Below are 18,878 nucleotides of genomic sequence, written 5' to 3' on the forward strand. Positions count from 1 at the left end.
ACCTGAGGACTGGGAGAAATTTAGAATTCAGCAGAGGAGGACAAAGGGTCTAATTAGGAGGGAAAAATAGAGTATGAGAGGAAACTTGCAGGGAACATAAAAACTGACTGCAAAAGCTTCTATAGATATGTGAAGAGAAAAAGATTAGTGAAGACAAATGAAGGTCCTTTGCAGTCGAATTCAGGTGAATTTATAATGGGGAACAAAGAAATGGCAGACCAATTGAACAACTATTTTGGATCCGTCTTCACGAAGGAAGATACAAATAACCTTCCGGAAACACTAGGGGTTCGAGGGTCTAGCGAAAAGGAGGAACTGAAGGAAATCTTTATTAGTCAGGAAATTGTGTTAGGGAAATTGATGGGATTGAAGGCCGATAAATCCCCAGGGCCTGATAGGCTGCATCCCAGAGTACTTAAGGAAGTGGCTCTCGAAATAGTGAATGCATTGGTGATCATTTTCCAACAGTCTATCGACTCTGGATCAGTTCCTATGGACTGGAGGGTAGCTAATGTAACACCACTTTTTAAAAAAGGAGGGAGAGAGAAAACAGGGAATTATAACCGGTTAGCCTGACATCGGTGGTGGGGAAAATGTTGGAATCAATTATTAAAGATGAAATAGCAGCGCATTTGGAAAGCAGTGACAGGATCGGTCCAAGTCAGCATGGATTTATGAAAGGGAAATCATGCTTGACAAATCTTCTAGAATTTTTTTGAGGATGTAACTAGTAGAGTGGACAAGGGAGAACCAGTGGATGTGGTGTATTTGGACTTTCAAAAGGCTTTTGACAAGAGATTAGTGTGCAAAATTAAAGCCATGGTATTGGGGGTAATATCTTGACGTGGATAGAGAACTGGTTGGCAGACAGGAAGCAGAGAGTCGGAATAAATGGGTCCTTTTCAGAATGGCAGGCAGTGACCAGTGGGATGCCGCAGGGTTCAGTGCTGGGACCCCAGCTATTTACAATATACATCAATGATTTAGATGAAGGAATTGAATGTAATATCTCCAAGTTTGCAGATGACACTAAGCTGAGTGGCAGTGTGAGCTGTGAGGAGGATGCTAAGAGGCTGCAGGGTGACTTGGACAGGTTAGGTGAGTGGGCAAATGCATGGCAGATGCAGTATAATGTGGATAAATGTGAGGTTATCCACTTTGGTGGCAAAAACAGGAAGGCAGAATATTATCTGAATGGTGACAGATTAGGAAAAGGGGAGGTGTAACGAGACCTGGGTGTCATGGTACATCAGTCATTTACGGTTGGCATGCAGGTACAGCAGGCGGTGAAGAAGGCAAATGGCATGTTGGCCTTCATAGTGAGAGGATTTGAGTATAGGAGCAGGGAGGTCTTACTGCAGTTGTATCGGGCCTTGGTGAGACCTCATCTGGAATATTGTGTTCAGTTTTGGTCTCCTAATCTGAGGAAGGACGTTCTTGCTATTGAGGGAGTGCAGCGAAGGTTCACCAGACTGATTCCTGGGATGGCAGGACTGACATATGAGGAGAGACTGGATCAACTGGGCCTGTATCCACTGGAGTTTAGAAGAATGAGAGGGGATCTCATAGAAACATATAAAATTCTGATGGGATTGGACAGGTTAGATAGAGGCAGAATCAATGTTCCCTTTGCTGGGGAGTTCCAGAACCAGGGGACATAGTCTAAGAATAAGGGGTAAGCCATTTAGGACTGAGATGAGGAGAAACTTCTTCACTCAGAGAGTGGTTAACCTGTGGAATTCTCTACCGCAGAAAGTTGTTGAGGCCAGTTTGTTGGATATATTCAAAAGGGAGATAGATATGGCCCTTACGGTTAAGGGGAATGGAGAGAAAGCAGGAAAGGGGTACAGAGGTTGAATGATCAGCCATGATCATATTGAATGGTGGTGCAGGCTCGAAGGGCCTACACCTGCACCTATTTTCTTATGTTTACTGACCCTCCGTCAGTGCAGCTCTCCCTCAGTACTGCCCCTCCGTCAGTACTGCCCCTCCGACAGTGCAGCGCTCCCTCAGCACTGCCCGTCCGACAGTGCAGCGCTCCCTCAGCACTGCCCCTCCGACAGTGCAGCGCTCCCTCAGCACTGCCCCTCCGACAGTGCAGCTCTCCCTCAGTACTGCCCCTCCGACAGTGCAGCACTCCGTCAGTACTGCCCCTCCGACAGTGCAGCGCTCCCTCAGCACTGCCCGTCCGACAGTGCAGCGCTCCCTCAGTACTGCCCCTCCGACAGTGCAGCGCTCCCTCAGCACTGCCTGTCCGACAGTGCAGCGCTCCCTCAGTACTGCCCCTCCGACAGTGCAGCGCTCCCTCAGCACTGCCCCTCCGGCAGTGCAGCGCTCCCTCAGTACTGCCCCTCCGACAGTGTGGCGCTCCCTCAGTACTGCCCCTCCGACAATGCGTCGCTCCCTCAGTACTGCCCCTCCGACAGTGCGGCTCTCCCTCAGTACTGCCCCTCTGACAGTGTGGCGCTCCCTCAGTACGGCCCCTCCGACAGTGCGGCACTCCCTCAGTACTGCCCCTCCGACAGTGTGGCGCTCCCTCAGTACTGCCCCTCCGACAGTGTGGCGCTCCCTCAGTACTGCCCCTCCGACAGTGTGGCGCTCCCTCAGTACTGCCCCTCCGACAGTGCGGCGCTCTCTCAGTACTGCCTCTCCGACAGTGCGGCGCTCCCTCAGTACTGCCCCTCCGACAGTGCGGCGCTCCCTCAGTACTGCACTGGAGTGTCGGCCTGGATTTTGTGCTCAAGTCTCTTGAGCGGGACTTGAACCCACGACCTTCTGACGTAGAGAGGCGCGAGTGCTACCCACTGAGCTACAGCTGACACCTTAAAATTTTAAGAATAGGTGGGAGGGAGGGCAGAGGGAAAACCTTGTCTGCCCCCATGACCAGTGTGCTCTCCCTGCGCACGTTCAATTCTGTACCTGAAACCAAGCATTGCCGGTCGTGAGCTAACCAGAGAAAATCGGATGCTAATAGCGCTTGCTCATTCTGATTGTCATAACTAAACCATTCTGGCGTAGACTGTGCCTGTATTGGAAAATCTAGGCTTCGGACTGGAGGCTTTTGGCAGGGTTTGGGAGCTGGGTGGTCATTATGACCCTGCCGTGTGTAATGACATTTCTAAAGATCTGTAAACACAACATATAGTTGCTGATGTCCTTGGCTGTAAAGTGTTTATCAGCGATGACAAGCAAAGGTCGTTAGCTTTTTGCGGAGCTGACTTTGTCCAGATCAAGACATTGATTGGGAACTCATAAACTCAAGGTCCATTGAGATTCTGCAGGTGCCGCCAGAGATTGTGTGTGTTGGGGAGGGGTGATAGTAACACAAACCCATCCACTGCCAACACCAGGTGGATTGAGGGGGGCTCATGTCAGCAGTTGGGGTGCTCTTGTCTCATCTCCAACATGGGGAAAGCACTGAGCGCCACTCACACCAAGCACTACCCGCGGCTGTTGGAATCATTAGATCTGCACCGCAAAGACCTTTCCTCACCTGTTGTCCATGAGTAGATTGGATCAACAGGAAGCTAAGAAGGACCTTCGAGGATTCCTGCTTACGTGGCCAGGACAAGTGGCCTGGGGGGTCCTACAGTGTGCGACACCACTGAGGTTAGGCAAGGGCGGGTAAGGTATAAAGACAATTCGTGATTAGGTGGCGTTGAGGGTGGCCATCAAAAGCCAGTAAATGGGAGGAGAGGGGAAGATAAATAGAAAGACTTGCACCGTGCCGTTCACAACTGCCAGACGTCCCAAAGAGCTTCACAGCCAATGAAGTACTTTTTCAAGTGTAGTCACTGTTGTAATGTGGGAAACACGGCAGCCAATTTGTGCACAGCAAGCTCCCACACACAACAATGTGATAATGATCAGATAATCTGTTTTAGTGATGTTGGTTGAGGGATAAATATTGGCCCCAGGGAGAACTCCCCAGCTCTTCTTCAAAATAGTGACCATGGGAATTTTTACATCCACCTGAGAGGGAAGACAGGGCCTCGATTTAACATGGCACCTCCGACAGTGCAGCACTCCCTCAGTACTGCCCCTCCGACAGTGCGGCGCTCCCTCAGTACTGCCCCTCCAACAGTGCAGCACTCCCTCAGTACTGCCCCTCCGACAGTGCAGCACTCCCTCAGTACTGCCCCTCCGACAGTGCAGCACTCCCTCACTACTGCCCCTCCAACAGTGCAGCACTCCCTCAGTACTGCCCCTCCGACAGTGCAGCACTCCCTCACTACTGCCCCTCCAACAGTGCAGCACTCCCTCACTACTGCCCCTCCAACAGTGCAGCACTCCCTCAGTACTGCCCCTCCGACAGTGCGGCGCTCCCTCACTACTGCCCCTCCAACAGTGCGGTGCTCCCTCAGTACTGCCCCTCCGACAGTGCGGCGCTCCCTCAGTACCGCCCCTCTGACAGTGCGGCACTCCCTCAGCATTGCCCCTCCAACAGTGCGGCGCTCCCTCAGTACTGCCCCTCCGACAGTGCGGCACTCCCTCAGTACTGCCCCTCCGACAGTGCGGCGCTCCCTCACTACTGCCCCTCCGACAGGGCAGCACTCCCTCAGTACTGCCCCTCGACAGTGCTGCACTCCCTCAGTACAGCCCCTCCGACAGTGCTGCACTCCCTCAGTACTGCCCCTCCGACAGTGCGGCACTCCCTCAGTATTGCCCCTCCGACAGTGCGGCGCTCCCTCAGTACTGCCCCTCCGACAGTGCGGCGCTCCCTCAGTACTGCCCCTCCGACAGTGCTGCACTCCCTCAGTACTGTCCCTCCGACAGTGCAGCACTCCCTCAATATGCCCCTCCGACAGTGCAGCACTCCCTCAGTACTGCCCCTCCGACAGTGCGGCGCTCCCTCAGTACTGCCCCTCCGACAGTGCTGCACTCCCTCAGCACTGCCCCTCCGACAGTGCGGCGCTCCCTCAGTACTGCCCCTCCGACAGTGCGGCACTCCCTCAGTACTGCCCCTCCGACAGTGCCGGGCTCCCTCAGCACTGCCCCTCTGACAGTGCGGCTCTCCCTCAGTACTGCCTCTCCGACAGTGCGGGGCTCCCTCAGTACTGCCCCTCTGACAGTGCGGCGCTCCCTCAGTACTGCCCCTCCGACAGTGCGGGGCTCCCTCAGTACTGCCCCTCTGACAGTGCGGGGCTCCCTCAGTACTGCCCCTCTGACAGTGCGGCTCTCCCTCAGTACTGCCTCTCCGACAGTGCGGGGCTCGCTCAGTACTGCCCCTCTGACAGTGCGGGGATCCCTCAGTACTGCCCCTCTGACAGTGCGGGGCTCCCTCAGTACTGCCTCTCCGACAGTGCGGGGCTCCCTCAGCACTGCCCCTCTGACAGTGCGGCTCTCCCTCAGTACTGCCTCTCCGACAGTGCGGGGCTCCCTCAGTACTGCCCGTCTGACAGTGCGGGGCTCCCTCAGTACTGCCCCTCTGACAGTGCGGGGCTCCCTCAGTACTGCCCCTCTGACAGTGCAGTGCTCCCTCAGTGCAGCACTCTGACTGAGGAAGATGCGTGCAATGGGGGGAGATTAGAGACTTCAGAGATGCTGGGAAAGAGTTAGACGAGTTTCAGTTTGACTTTGACATCCGATTGCAGCACAGTGCATCGGGAGCGAGAGCTGCCCTTGGGTTTTTATCTCTTTGCAAGGATAAGAGCTAACATAATGCAATGAGGAAACTGGTGGACAATTCTGAATTGTTGTTGTTATGTCTCCAGGTCCAATATGAAAGTAGCTCTTGGTAAAGTTCAAGGCCGTTTCAGGAGTGACAGGCGAAGAGTTCCCCTCCACCACCCCAGGTGGATCACCTTTACCCTGTGAGCAATGCAGGCAGGAAACGTCCCCAATCTCAGTCCCGGCCATTTCTCATTTGGCTGATATTGTCGAAAGGCCTCTGGAGCGGTTGTACTACCCATCGCTATCCAGGCGGATGTGTGCCTGTCCGCATTGGGTGGGGGCAGGACTGTTCGTGGCTGATACCGCCCCTGCTCCCCCTCCCGAGCTCTGATCGCACACTGTCATGTGCCGACGGTGGGTATCACCCATTACATATTGAGGGGCCGATACTCTGGAAGAATGTGCGGTGATCTCATTGAAACATTGAGGGGCATTGACAGGGTAGATGCTGCGAGATTGTTTCCCCCGGCTGGAGAGTTTAGAACTAGGGGGCATATTCTCAGGATAAGGGGACAGCTATTTAAGACTGAGATGCTGACACTCGGGGAGTTGTGAATGGTTAAAAATACTCTGCCCCAGAGGGCTGTGGAAGCTCAGTCATTGAGTATATTTAATGATGAGATTGATAGATTTTTGGACTCTCGGGGAATCGAGGGATATGGGGATGGGGCAGGAAGGTGGAGTTGAGATGGAAGATCAGCCATGGTCTTACTAAATGGCGGAGCAGGCTCGAGGGGCGTATGGCCTACTCCTGCTCCTAATTCTTAACTTCTTATGTACAGAGTAACAAAGGAAGGCTGACACCATTGAACAGTCCCCCAGGACAGAGACAAACCTTCAGGAAGGAACAAATTGAACCTTGGTACCTCTACTGCTTTGTGTGGTCCAGTACCTCACAGGGTGGAACATTCACCCAACTCGGGCATGTCTGAAACTCAAGGAAGAACAGCCTCAGTTATAGAACAATAAATGTTGTGATCGGGAACGCGCTGCTTGAAAGGGCGGTGAAAGCAGATTCAGTCGTAACTTTCAAACCGGGAATTGGATAAATACGTGAAAAAGAGAAATTCGTAGGACAATGGGGAAGGAGCACGTGAATGGGACTAATTGGATAGCACAGGCATGATGGGCTGCATGGCCTCCCGTGCTGTGTCCTCTATGAAATGCACAGGGAGGGTTTGCTCTGTGCACTACACCTAATAAAATTGTAAACATATTGATGAAGACAAATATTCCCGACAGCAAACTAAATCCTGCCACTTCTCTCTGGGTTCAGTGGGAGCCCATGAACTCCCAGCTCTGGATTATGATATCCAGAAATTAGTAATGCAGCATTGCAATTCATGGCACGGATCCTCTGCTCTTGATGTGGAATCTTCACCCGAGCACTGGCTTAATACCAGGGCCCTTTCTGAGTGCGGAAAAAATAATTTCTATCGTGCTTTTCAAAACCACAGGGAGCCCCAACGCACGTCAGTGCCAATGAAGTACTTTTGAAGTGCGACCACTGTTGGATTGTAGGAAACATTACAAGGGCAACGGTTTGATTACAAGGTCGCTTCTGAGTCTTTGTATTCAGGTCAAGTCCAGTTCCCACAATGGGTGGCAATCCGGAGATCAGAAAGATCCCAGGGTCAGTCCCCTGGTCTGGGCTGAATTAGGGAGGAGAAAATTATCTCATTTTATTTCCTCTTTACTATTGAGTATCTCCCAGATTGAGATTGGTTTTGGTGCCTTTCATGGTCGAGTAGCAAGGGAAGGAGGCCATTCAGCCTCTCAGACCTGTTCCACCATTCAGTTACATCACGGCTGATCTGTATCTCAACTCCAACTACCCGACTTAGCTCCATATCCCCTGTTACCCACTCCAGAAACTTGAGTCCATAATCCAGGCTGACATTCCAGTGCAGTACTGATGGAGCGCTGCACTGTCAGAGAGGTGGTACTCAGGGAGCGCCGCACTGTCGGAGGGGCAGTACTGAGGGAGCGCCGCACTGTCAGAGAGGTGGTACTCAGGGAGCGCCGCACTGTCGGAGGGGCAGTACTGAGGGAGCGCCGCACTGTCGGAGGGGCAGTACTGAGGGAGTGCTGCACTATCAGAGGGGCAGTACTGAGGGAGTGCTGCACTATCAGAGAGGTGGTACTCAGGGAGAGCCGCACTGTCGGAGAGGCAGTACTGAGGGAGCGCCGCACTGTCGGAGGGGCAGTACTGAAGGAGCCCCGCACTGTCGGAGGGGCAGTACTGAGGGAGCGCCGCACTGTCGGAGGGGCAGTACTGAGGGAGCGCCGCACTGTCGGAGGGGCAGTACTGAGGGAGTGCCGCACTGTCGGAGGGGCAGTACTGAGGGAGCGCCGCAATGTCGGAGGGGCAGTGCTGAGGGAGCGCCGCACTGTCGGAGGGGCAGTACTGAGGGAGCGCTGCTCTGTCAGAGGGGCAGTACTGAGGGAGCGCCGCACTGTCAGAGGGGCAGTACTGAGGGAGCGCTGCACTGTAGAAGGGGCAGTACTGAGGGAGCCCCGCACTGTAGAAGGGGCAGTACTGAGGGAGCCCCGCACTGTAGAAGGGGCAGTACTGAGGGAGCCCCGCACTGTAGAAGGGGCAGTACTGAGGGAGCCCCGCACTGTCGGAGGGGCAGTACTGAGGGAGCCCCGCACTGTAGAAGGGGCAGTACTGAGGGAGCGCTGCACTGTAGAAGGGGCAGTACTGAGGGAGCCCCGCACTGTAGAAGGGGCAGTACTGAGGGAGCCCCGCACTGTAGAAGGGGCAGTACTGAGGGAGCCCCGCACTGTTGGAGGTGCCATCTTCGGATAAGCCGTTAAACCGATGCCCCGTCTGCCCTCTCAGGTGGACGTAAAAGTCCCAAGGCCACTATTTCGAAGAAGAGCGGGGGCGGTGTCCTGGGGCCAATATTTATCCCTCAATCAACATCACTAAAACAGATTATCTGATCATTATCACATTTGTGGGAGCTTGCTGTGCGCAAATTGTCTGCCGTGTTTCCCACATTACACCAGTGACTACACTTCAAAGCATACTTCATTGGTTCTAACGTGCTTTGGGACGTCCGATGGTTGTGAAAGATGCGATATAAAAGAAAATAATTCATTTCTTCCTTTACCAAACAAAAATCTCATCAATCTCAGTTCTGAAATTTTCCATTAACCCCCAGTTTCCACAGCTTTTTATTGGGGGGAGTTCCAGATTCCCGCTGCCCTTTGTGTGAAGAAGTGTTTCCTGACATCACCCCTGAACGGCCGGGCTCTAATATTAAAGTTATGCCCCCATGTTCTGGACTCCCCCCACCAGAGGGAATAGTTTTAATTATTCATCAGTTGACTCTGAATCCATGGAACTGTACTCCAGCCAGCACCGTCAGGAGCAATGAAATTCGGGAAAAGAGTCAAGAAGACATGCTGTGTAACTGCTATCTGCGTTCTCTCTGTCCAGGAGCTATGTTTGCCTCGGTGGCATGTGTGGAGAGTGCCTGCTCATTGGTGTCGACGGCCGTCTTCAACTCCTTATATCCTGCTACCATCTACTTCATGAAAGGATTTGCGTTTCTCTTTGGTGCAGCTATGCTGCTCATCCCAATAGCGACTATTGGGTAAGGAACCTCATCATTTCCTGGGTAATGGGTAAACTGGGTAATGGGTAAACTGGGTAATGGGTAAACTGGATCATCGTCCCCTGGGTAATGGGTAAACTGGGTAATGGGTAAACTGGATAATGGGTAAACTGGGATCATCGTCAACTGGGTAATGGGTAAAGTGGGTAATGGGTAAACTGGGTAATGGGTAAACTGGATCATCATTCCCTGGGTAATGGGTAAACTGGGTAATGGGTAAACTGGATCATTGTCCCCTGGGTAATGGGTAAACTGGGTAATGGGTAAACTGGATCATCGTCCCCTGGGTAATGGGTAAACTGGGTAACGGGTAAACTGGGATCATCGTCAACTGGGTAATGGGTAAACTGGGTAATGGGTAAACTGGGATCATCGTCAACTGGGTAATGGGTAAACTGGGTAATGGGTAAACTGGGTAAATCGTCAACTGGGTAATGGGTAAACTGGGTAATGGGTAAACTGGATCATCGTCAACTGGGTAATGGGTAAACTGGTTAATGGGTAAACTGGGATCATCGTCAGCTGGGTAATGGGTAAACTGGGATCATCGTCAACTGGGTAATGGGTAAACTGGGTAATGGGTAAACTGGGATCATCGTCCCCTGGGTAATGGGTAAACTGGGTAATGGGTAAACTGGGTAATGGGTAAACTGGGATCATCGTCAACTGGGTAATGGGTAAACTGGGTAATGGGTAAACTGGGATCATCGTCCCCTGGGTAATGGATAAACTGGGTAATGGGTAAACTGGGATCATCGTCCCCTGGGTAATGGGTAAACTGGGTAATGGGTAAACTGGGATCATCGTCAACTGGGTAATGGGTAAACTGGGTAATGGGTAAACTGGGATCATCGTCCCCTGGGTAATGGGTAAACTGGGTAATGGGTAAACTGGGATCATCGTCCCCTGGGTAACGGGTAAACTGGGTAATGGGTAAACTGGGTAATGGGTAAACTGGATCATCATTCCCTGGGTAATGGGTAAACTGGGTAATGGGTAAACTGGGTAATGGGTAAACTGGGATCATCGTCAACTGGGTAATGGGTAAAGTGGGTAATGGGTAAACTGGGTAATGGGTAAACTGGATCATCGTCAACTGGGTAATGGGTAAACTGGGTAATGGGTAAACTGGGTAATGGGTAAACTGGGATCATCGTCAACTGGGTAATGGGTAAAGTGGGTAATGGGTAAACTGGGTAATGGGTAAACTGAATCATCATTCCCTGGGTAATGGGTAAACTGGGTAATGGGTAAACTGGATCATTGTCCCCTGGGTAATGGGTAAACTGGGTAATGGGTAAACTGGATCATCGTCCCCTGGGTAATGGGTAAACTGGGTAATGGGTAAACTGGATCATCGTCAACTGGCTAATGGGTAAACTGGGTAATGGGTAAACTGGATCATCATTCCCTGGATAATGGGTAAACTGGGTAATGGGTAAACTGGATAATGGGTAAACTGGGATCATCGTCAACTGGGTAATGGGTAAAGTGGGTAATGGGTAAACTGAATCATCATTCCCTGGGTAATGGGTAAACTGGGTAATGGGTAAACTGGATCATTGTCCCCTGGGTAATGGGTAAACTGGGTAATGGGTAAACTGGGATCATCGTCCCCTGGGTAACGGGTAAACTGGGTAATGGGTAAACTGGCTAATGGGTAAACTGGGTAATGGGTAAACTGGATCATCATTCCCTGGATAATGGGTAAACTGGGTAATGGGTAAACTGGATAATGGGTAAACTGGGATCATCGTCAACTGGGTAATGGGTAAAGTGGGTAATGGGTAAACTGGGTAATGGGTAAACTGGATCATCATTCCCTGGGTAATGGGTAAACTGGGTAATGGGTAAACTGGATCATTGTCCCCTGGGTAATGGGTAAACTGGGTAATGGGTAAACTGGATCATCGTCCCCTGGGTAATGGGTAAACTGGGTAACGGGTAAACTGGGATCATCGTCAACTGGGTAATGGGTAAACTGGGTAATGGGTAAACTGGGATCATCGTCAACTGGGTAATGGGTAAACTGGGTAATGGGTAAACTGGGATCATCGTCCCCTGGGTAATGGGTAAACTGGGTAATGGGTAAACTGGGTAATGGGTAAACTGGATCATCATTCCCTGGGTAATGGGTAAACTGGGTAATGGGTAAACTGGGATCATCGTCAACTGGGTAATGGGTAAACAGTGTAATGGGTAAACTGGGTAATGGGTAAACTGGATCATCATTCCCTGGGTAATGGGTAAACTGGATCATCATTCCCTGGGTAATGGGTAAACTGGGTAATGGGTAAACTGGATCATCGTCCCCTGGGTAATGGGTAAACAGTGTAATGGGTAAACTGGGTAATGGGTAAACTGGATCATCATTCCCTGGGTAATGGGTAAACTGGATCATCATTCCCTGGGTAATGGGTAAACTGGGTAATGGGTAAACTGGATCATCGTCCCCTGGGTAATGGGTAAACTGGGTAATGGGTAAACTGGGTAATGGGTAAACTGGATCATCGTCCCCTGGGTAATGGGTAAACTGGGTAATGGGTAAACTAGGTAATGGGTAAACTGGGATCATCGTCAACTGGGTAATGGGTAAACTGGGTAATGGGTAAACTGGGATCATCGTCAACTGGGTAATGGGTAAACTGGGTAATGGGTAAACTGGATCATCGTCCCCTGGGTAATGAGTAAGGAACTGGTTTATTGGGTTTTATGAAAGGGAAATCTTGTTTAACAAATTTATTAGAGGTTATGATGATTTAACTAGCAGGGTGGATAAAGGGGAACCAGTGGATGTAGTATATTTGGATTTACAAAAGGCATTCGATAAGGTGCCACTCATGGGATAGGGGATAATATATTAGCATGGATACAGGATTGGTTAATGGACAGAAAACAGAGAGTAGGGATAAATGGGTTATTTTACGATTGGCAGGCAGTAACTATGGGGTGTCGCAGGGACCGGTGCTGGGGCCTCAGCTATTTACAATCTATATTAATAACCGACGAAGGGACAGAGTGCAGTGTATCCAAGTTTTCTGACGATACAAAGCAACGTGGGACAGTAAGGTGTGAGGAGAAGACATAGAGCCTGCAAAGGAATATAGATGGACTGAGTGAGTGGGCAGTACGGGAGCGGATGGAGTATAATGTGGGGAAATATGAGGCTATTTACTTTGGTAGGAAAAATAGAAAAACAATATTTTTTAAATGGTGAGAAACTATTAAATGTTAGTGTTGAGGGAGATTTACGTGTCCTCGCACAGGAAACACCACAAGTTAGCGTGAAGGTACAGCAAGCAATAAGAGAGGCAAATGGCATGTTGTCCTTTATTGCAAGGGTGTTGGAGTATAAGAGTAAGGAAGTCTGGCTACAGCTGTACAGGGCCTTGGTGAGACCACACCTGGAGTACTGTGCACAGTCTCGGTCTCCGTAACTAAGGAAGGATATACTTGCCTTGGAGGCGTACAACGGAGGTTCACTAGATTGATTCCTGGGATCAGAGGGCTGTCTTATGAGGAGAGATTGAGTAGAATGGGCCGATACTCTCTGGAGTTTAGAAGAATGAGAGGTGATCTCATTGAAACATATCAGATTCTGAGGGGGATTGACAGGGTAGATGCTGAGAGGTTGTTTCCCCCGGGCTGGAGAGTCTAGAACCAGGGGGCACAGTCTCAGGATAAAGGGTCGACTGAGATGAGGAATAATTTCTTCACTCAGGGGGTTCTGACTCTTTGGAATTCTCTGCCCCAGAGGGCTGTGGAGGCTCAGTCTTTGAGTATATTCAAGGCCGAGATCAATAGATTGTTGGAATCAAGGGATATGGGGAAGTGGAGTAGAGGTCGAAGATCAGCCATGATCTTATTGAATAGCGGAGCAGACGCGAGAGACCGATTGGCCTACTCCTGCTCCTATTTCTTATGTTCTTAAACAGGGATCATCAGTCTCTGCTCATGATATGCTTTACCTGTGTAATACCAGGCCAGTAGGCTAACCCATGTACCCGACTGCATGGAATGTGTTATACCCAGCACATGTATACATCTGTCCCGTTATACCCAGCACGCGTGTACATCTGTCCCATTATATATGGCCCTTACGGCTAAAGGGATCAAGGGGTATGGAGAGAAAGCAGGAAAGGGGTACTGAGGGAATGATCAGCCATGATCTTATTGAATGGTGGTGCAGGCTCGAAGGGCCGAATGGCCTACTCCTGCACCTATTTTCTATGTTTCTATGCACACGCTGTACAGGTATCCCCAATGCGGTATTCTACACCTTATACATCTGAAGTATAGACAGATTTTTGAACGATAAGGGAGTTGAGGGTTATGGGGAGCGGGCAGGGAAGTGGAGCTGAGGCCAATATCAGATCAGCCATGATCTTATTGAATGCTGGAGCAGGCTCGAGGGGCCAAATGGACGACTCCTGCTCCTATTTCTTATGTTCTTATGTAATGTTATTATGTCCAATGTGCTGTTCTAGGAGGGGCTGAGAGCACAGGATGCATTTTATCAGTGCCCTGTGTTAAGTAACAGCTATCATGGTTTTTATGGACAGATAATAAATTTGTGGGCAAATCTGCTGCAGTGTTATCAGGAGAACAATCCTATAATAGAATTGTAATGTCAGCAGCCAGGAATAGCCTGGCCTGGTGCCATCTGGAGCTGAATATTTTGTATAAAACACCCACAGCAGCAACCCCCCATCACAGCTCCGGCACCAGAGATCTCCCCCACGCGAGTGTAGGAGCACGATCAGGACAGGAAGTTGCAGTCAGTATAACTGGGGTCCTGCCTGGGAATGGAGGGAGAGAGACATTGATGGGAAGCGGATGGAGTGCGTACTGGGGAATCGAGAGAGAGAATTAGAGGGGGATTGAGAGAGAGAGAGAGACAGAGAGCGATTCAGAGTGACAGAGACTGAGAGAGAGAGAGAGACTGAGACTGTCCTATCAAACACTCCCAGGGCAGGTACAGCACGGGGTTAGATACAGAGTAAAACTCCCTCTACACTGTCCTATCAAACACTCCCAGCGCAGGTACAGCACGGGGTTAGATACAGAGTAAAGCTCCCTCTACACTGTCCCATCAAACACTCCCAGGGCAGGTACAGCACGGGTTAGATACTGAGTAAAGCCCCCTCTACACTGTCCCATCAAACACTTCCAGGGCAGGTACAGCACGGGGTTAGATACAGAGTAAAGCTCCCTCTACACTGTCCCATCAAACACTCCCAGGGCAGGTACAGCACGGGGTTAGATACAGAGTAAAGCTCCCTCTGCACTGTCCCATCAAACACTCCCAGGGGCAGGTACAGCACGGGTTAGATACAGAGTAAAGCTCCCTCTACACTGTCCCATCAAATACTCCCAGGGCAGGTACAGCATGGGGTTAGATACAGAGTAAAGCTCCCTCTACACTATTCCATCAAACACTCCCAGGGCAGGTACAGCACGGTGTTAGATACAGAATAAAGCTCCCTCTACACTGTCCCATCAAACACTCCCAGGGCAGGTACAGCACGGGTTAGATACAGAGTAAAGCTCCCTCTACACTGTCCCATCAAACACTCCTAGGGCAGGTACAGCACGGGGTTAGATACAGAGTAAAACTCCCTCTACACTGTCCTATCAAACACTCCCAGCGCAGGTACAGCACGGGGTTAGATACAGAGTAAAGCTCCCTCTACACTGTCCCATCAAACACTCCCAGGGCAGGTACAGCACGGGTTAGATACTGAGTAAAGCCCCCTCTACACTGTCCCATCAAACACTTCCAGGGCAGGTACAGCACGGGGTTAGATACAGAGTAAAGCTCCCTCTACACTGTCCCATCAACACTCCTAGGGCAGGTACAGCACGGGGTTAGATACAGAGTAAAGCTCCCTCTACACTGTCCCATCAAACACTCCCAGGGCAGGTACAGCACGGGGTTAGATACAGAGTAAAGCTCCCTCTACACTGTCCCATCAAACACTCCCAGGGCAGGTACAGCATGGGGTTAGATACAGAGTAAAGCTCCCTCTACACTGTCCCATCAAACACTCCCACGGCAGGTACAGGGGGTTAGATACAGAGTAAAGCTCCCTCTACACTGTCCAATCGAACACTCCCACGGCAGGTACAGGGGGTTAGATACAGAGTAAAGCTCCCTCTACACGGTCCCATCAAACACTCCTAGGGCAGGTACACTACGGGTTAGATAGAGAGTAAAGCTCCCTCTACACTGTCCCATCAAACACTCCCAGGGCAGGTACAGCATGGGGTTAGATACAGAGTAAAGCTCCCTCTACACTAACCCATCAAACACTCCCAGGGCAGGTACAGGGGGTTAGATACAGAGTAAAGCTCCCTCTACACTGTCCCATCAAACACTCCCAGGGCAGGTACAGCACGGGGTTAGATACAGAGTAAAGCTCCCTCTACACTGTCCCATCAAACACTCCCAGGGCAGGTACAGCACGGGGTTAGATACAGAGTAAAGCTCCCTCTACACTGTCCCATCAAACACTTCCAGGGCAGGTACAGCACGGGGTTAGATACAGAGTAAAGCTCCCTCTACACTGTCCCATCAAACACTCCCAGGGCAGGTACAGCACGGGGTTAGATACAGAGTAAAGCTCCCTCTACACTGTCCCATCAAACACTGCCAGGGCAGGTACAGGGGGTTAGATACAGAGTGTCGATGGGGGTGTATGGGAGTTTTAACAGGAGAGTTTGATGATGGGCCCTGATTTTCTTTAACAATTTGTTTAATCATTTTAGAATCGTGAGGTGCAGTGAGACCGAGGCACCGTACCATCGATTTGAAGACACTCCCCGAGTTGTCCCTGTTTCCCTCAACTCCGATGCCACCTCCAATCAGACCGAGGAAATCTGACCGGAACATGTGACTTGTGTCTTCCATAATTAATGGGCATGAGAGCCGGGACCTTTCGTGATTACCGTATGTTTCTGTCCAATCGATGAACCAATTGGAATGCGAGCAAGTGCAGCCGGAGCCGCAGATAGAGCAACAGCTGTGACAACATCACATGACCCGGGCTGGGAAATTCATCTGTTGCTCCGGTGTGTATTCGGGTCATTTTATTCATTGGTTTGCCTTCATGGAACTTCAAGCTGCTGGGAGCAAGCAGAATCATAGAATGATACAGCACAGAAGGAAGCCATTGGGCCCATCGAGCCTGTGCCTGCTCTTTGAGAGAGCGATCCAATCAGTCCCACTCCCCCCGCTCTTTCCCCACAGCCCGGTGAATTTTCCCACTTCAAGTATTTATCCAATTCCCGGTTTGAAAGTTACTATTGAATCTGCTCCCACCGCCCTTTCAGGCAGCGTGTTCCCGATCACCACAACTCGCTGCTTAAACACATTCTCCTCACCTCCCCCTCTGGTTCTTTTGCCAATCGCCTTAACTCTGTGTCCCTCTGGTTACCAGCCCTCCTGCCCCGGGGATAGTTTCCTTATTTACTCCATCAAATCCTTTCACGATTTTGAACACCTCAGTATCTTGCGCTCTGTCCCCACGCTCGCCTGTCCTTTTGTTTTAGGCAGTCAGTATTTCCTCGTAGATTTCCCATGGCTTTGCTCACGGATGAAAGCAACTGTACAGACTGAGTGGGCCCTTGACTAGGCTTGCTCATAAATTGAGCTCCAGGCTTCTCCAGAGTTGAATTTAAATTCAGTTAATTAAATAAATGTGGAATAAAAAGCTGGGTTCAGTAATGGTGACCATGAAACTGCCGGATTGTGGTAAAACCCGTCAGGTGCACGAATGTTCTTTCGGGAAGGAACTCTGCCGCCCTTACCCGGTCTGACCGATATGTGACTCCAGACCCACAGCAATGTGGTTGACTCTGAACTACTCCCTGAAATGGCCCAGCGAGACACTGCGTTACACCAAACCGCTGCGGCAAAGTCACTGTGGGAGCACCTTCACCACACGGACTGCAGCGGTTCAAGGCGGCGGCTCACCACCACCTTCTCAAGGGGCAATTAGGGACGGGCAGTAAACGCCGGCCTGGCCAGCGACGCCCACATCCCAGGAATGAATTTTTTTTAAGTTTTTAAAACTTGCAGTCACCTCAACTGAATTAAGTTAAACTTCGGAATTTGCAAAACTAAATTGAAGAAAAGTAAACATGATTACATAATCATGATATTTAAAAATTTGAGTTGATTGTAATTTTGCTGCATGTTACTAAAGGTGGGGAGAAATAATGTGCGCACTTTCATCACATCCTCAAGACAAGGAGAGGAAGGCATTAAGGTGTTTTAACAGAAAATGCTGCAAATAAACTAATGTTTGCCTCTGTCTCCCTGTGGCTCATTCTGTGATGAAGTGAATGAGCTGTTTATACACTGGGCACAGGCTCAGTCCTGGTTGGCAGGAGGTGAGAGATATTCGAGTATGGAGGTGATGCAGTGAGGAGCACTTGAGAAAGTCCGAGAGTGTCGGCCGGGGCTCAGTGAGAAGCCCCCTCGCCTCTGAGTCAGAAGGTTGTGGGTCCGAGTCCTACACCAGCGACTTGAGCACAAAATCCAGGCCAACGCTCCCAGTGCATGCTGACCGAGTGCCGCACTGTCGGAGGTGCCGTCTTTTGGATGAGACGTTAAACTGAGGCCCCATCTGCTCTCTCAGGTAGACATAAAGGATCCCGTGGCACTATTTCAAAGAATAGCAGAAAGTTCTCCCCGGTGTCCTGGGGCCAATATTTATCCCTCAACCCAACATCACTAAAGAAACAGATGATCTGGTCATTATCACATTGCTGTTTGTGGGAGCTTGCTGTGCGCAAATTGGCTGCCGCGTTTCCCACATTATAACAGTGACTGCACTTCAGAAGTACTTCATTGGCTGTAAAGCGCTTTGGGACGTCCTGAGGTCGAGAAAGGCGCTATATAAATGCAAGTCTTTCTTTTGCTGTGAGACCCGCCAGTTAATGTGTGGGTGAATCTGAACGCTGTTATTTTCTGCATTTCACACAATCGGCTCCTGCTCCGACACTACCTCGATAGTGAACATCAGTCAGCGTGTTTGGGCATGTGCAGAAATCGTGCTGCGGCTCAGCGTGTTAGTTTCTTGCTGCGGGCGACAGGAGAGGAGGCAAACAGTGAGGTGCAGAATTGCAGAATCTCTCGCGTGAGGAAGATAATATTTTATTAAAAGCCTGTGAAGAGATCTCTTTACAAAATCAACAGCAGATTCCCTCGCCTTAAATTACACCCTAAACTAGTTCAGTGGCATTTGCATTGTGGTATTAGAGGGGCTCTTTCTAACCGAACCCCACCTGGGGGAATGGGGGAGGGTCGAGGCAATGGAGAGTAAATGCGGGAGGGTATAAAGTGGGTGTCTGATCCACCGTGCTGGTTAGGCTAAAGCTGCTCCCAGAGAGTTGAGAAAGGCACAGGAAATATCAGTCGGGGCTGAAAATCCACAGGCGCACATCCATGGGTAAGTGTTAAAAGCTCGCGAGGTCAAGGGACGTCCCTCTACCAGCAGGCCAGGGACTAGCACTCCCCTCCCGCCAGAGGCTGCATGCAGCAGGGGCAAGCAATCAGCCTGGGCAGAGGGTGTA

The 18,878-nt window shown here is 50.6% G+C and overlaps 1 protein-coding gene across 1 annotated transcript in view; it reads left to right on the forward strand.

The window, feature by feature from the left end:
- Positions 1-17,614, forward strand: part of slc46a1 (solute carrier family 46 member 1) — a 30,322-nt gene extending 12,708 nt beyond the window's left edge. Inside the window, exons 4-5 of the mRNA XM_070858037.1 lie at positions 9,122-9,278; positions 16,068-17,614. Coding sequence (XP_070714138.1) covers positions 9,122-9,278; positions 16,068-16,182 — 272 coding nt within the window. The 3' untranslated portion in view covers positions 16,183-17,614. The remainder of the gene's footprint in view (positions 1-9,121; positions 9,279-16,067) is intronic.
- Positions 17,615-18,878: the final 1,264 nt, after the last annotated feature.

Source organism: Pristiophorus japonicus, chromosome 16 (genome assembly GCF_044704955.1).
Source record: "Pristiophorus japonicus isolate sPriJap1 chromosome 16, sPriJap1.hap1, whole genome shotgun sequence".
NCBI lineage: Eukaryota > Metazoa > Chordata > Chondrichthyes > Pristiophoridae > Pristiophorus > Pristiophorus japonicus.